The 1,240-nt window shown below is 53.8% G+C and overlaps 1 protein-coding gene across 2 annotated transcripts in view; it reads left to right on the top strand.

Annotated features, from left to right (window-relative positions):
- Positions 1 to 1,185, top strand: part of LOC119586896 (glycine-rich cell wall structural protein-like) — an 8,753-nt gene extending 7,568 nt beyond the window's left edge. For both annotated transcript variants that reach the window (XM_037935634.1, XM_037935633.1), the window contains exon 2: positions 59 to 1,185. In XM_037935634.1, coding sequence (XP_037791562.1) covers positions 59 to 1,051 — 993 coding nt within the window. In that variant the 3' untranslated portion in view covers positions 1,052 to 1,185. The remainder of the gene's footprint in view (positions 1 to 58) is intronic.
- The last annotated feature ends 55 nt before the right edge of the window (positions 1,186 to 1,240 follow it).

Below are 1,240 nucleotides of genomic sequence, written 5' to 3'. Positions count from 1 at the left end.
TGCACGATATTAACGTCCTACTTTCTGCAATAATATCCATGTATGTTATTCCTTGCAGACTCTGTTGGCGCTCTTGGGTGCTGCTTTTGCAGCTCCTCAGTATGATTTGACCTCTCCCTCTGGAGGAGGACTCACTCATGGAGGAGCTGGAGGAATCGGCGGTGGCGGACTAGGAGGCGCTGGTGGTGTCCTTGGAGGCGTTGGTGGTGGCCTTGGAGGCGTTGGTGGTGGCCTTGGAGGCGTTGGTGGTGGCCTTGGAGGCGTTGGTGGTGGCCTTGGAGGCGTTGGTGGTGGCCTTGGAGGCGGATGTCAGGACGGACAAGTCCTGCACGTCGATGGATCATGCGTGACTCCTGTGATTACCAGGAAGGTCTACTTATACGATGCTCCTGAGGTACCAGAGGGACCCCTTGGCCCACCTCCAAGGGTGCCACCTCCTCAGGTTGAACACAACATCGTCTTCGTGCGTCTTCCCGAAGTTGCTCCTCCACCAGAGCCCGTCATCATTCCTCCACCGAAGCAGGAGAGCATCGTTTACGTTCTCAATAAGAAGGAAGAACAAGCTCAAAAAGTCATCGAAGTTGAAGCTCCTCCAGCTTCCAATCCTGAAGTTTACTTCGTCAACTACCAGGACGGAGAAAACCCAACTCTGCCACTTGGTGTGGACCTCGAGACTGCCCTTAGTGCTGCTAGCGCCACCGGTGGCCAAGTTCTCGGTGGCGTTGGGGGTCTTGATGGAGGAGAAGGAGGATTCGGTCTTGGTGGAGGAGTTGGTGGAGTCGGCCTTGGTGGAGGCGCTGGGGGATTCAGTGGAGGAGCAGGTGGATTTAACGGAGGCGCAGGAGGCTTCAATGGAGGCGCTGGAGGCTTCAGTGGAGGCGCTGGAGGCTTCAGTGGAGGAGCCGGAGGCTTCAGTGGAGGAGCCGGAGGCTTCAGTGGAGGAGCCGGAGGCGCCGGAGGTTTCAATGGAGGCGCCGGAGGATTTGGAGGTGATGGAGGATTCGGTGGTGCCAGCGGTGGCGCTCCTTCTGGTCTCTACACACGACCATAAGTTATCACTATTCGATATCGAATCATCAATTATTAGTATTTTGTTGTTTAATAGTTGGTTACACCCTGCACTGCAGTTATATAAAGTTCGTTTATGTTGTGGGATGTATTCGAAAATAAAAAAAATGCATCTCATTCCATCTTTCATTTTATTCTACGTCTGAAAATCCGCAGAGAAAAGAGGGCGAGA

Source organism: Penaeus monodon, chromosome 22 (assembly GCF_015228065.2).
Source record: "Penaeus monodon isolate SGIC_2016 chromosome 22, NSTDA_Pmon_1, whole genome shotgun sequence".
NCBI classification, from domain to species: Eukaryota; Metazoa; Arthropoda; class Malacostraca; order Decapoda; family Penaeidae; genus Penaeus; species Penaeus monodon.
Note: the sequence above shows the minus strand (reverse complement) of the source record. Positions and strands in the feature narration are given on the sequence as shown.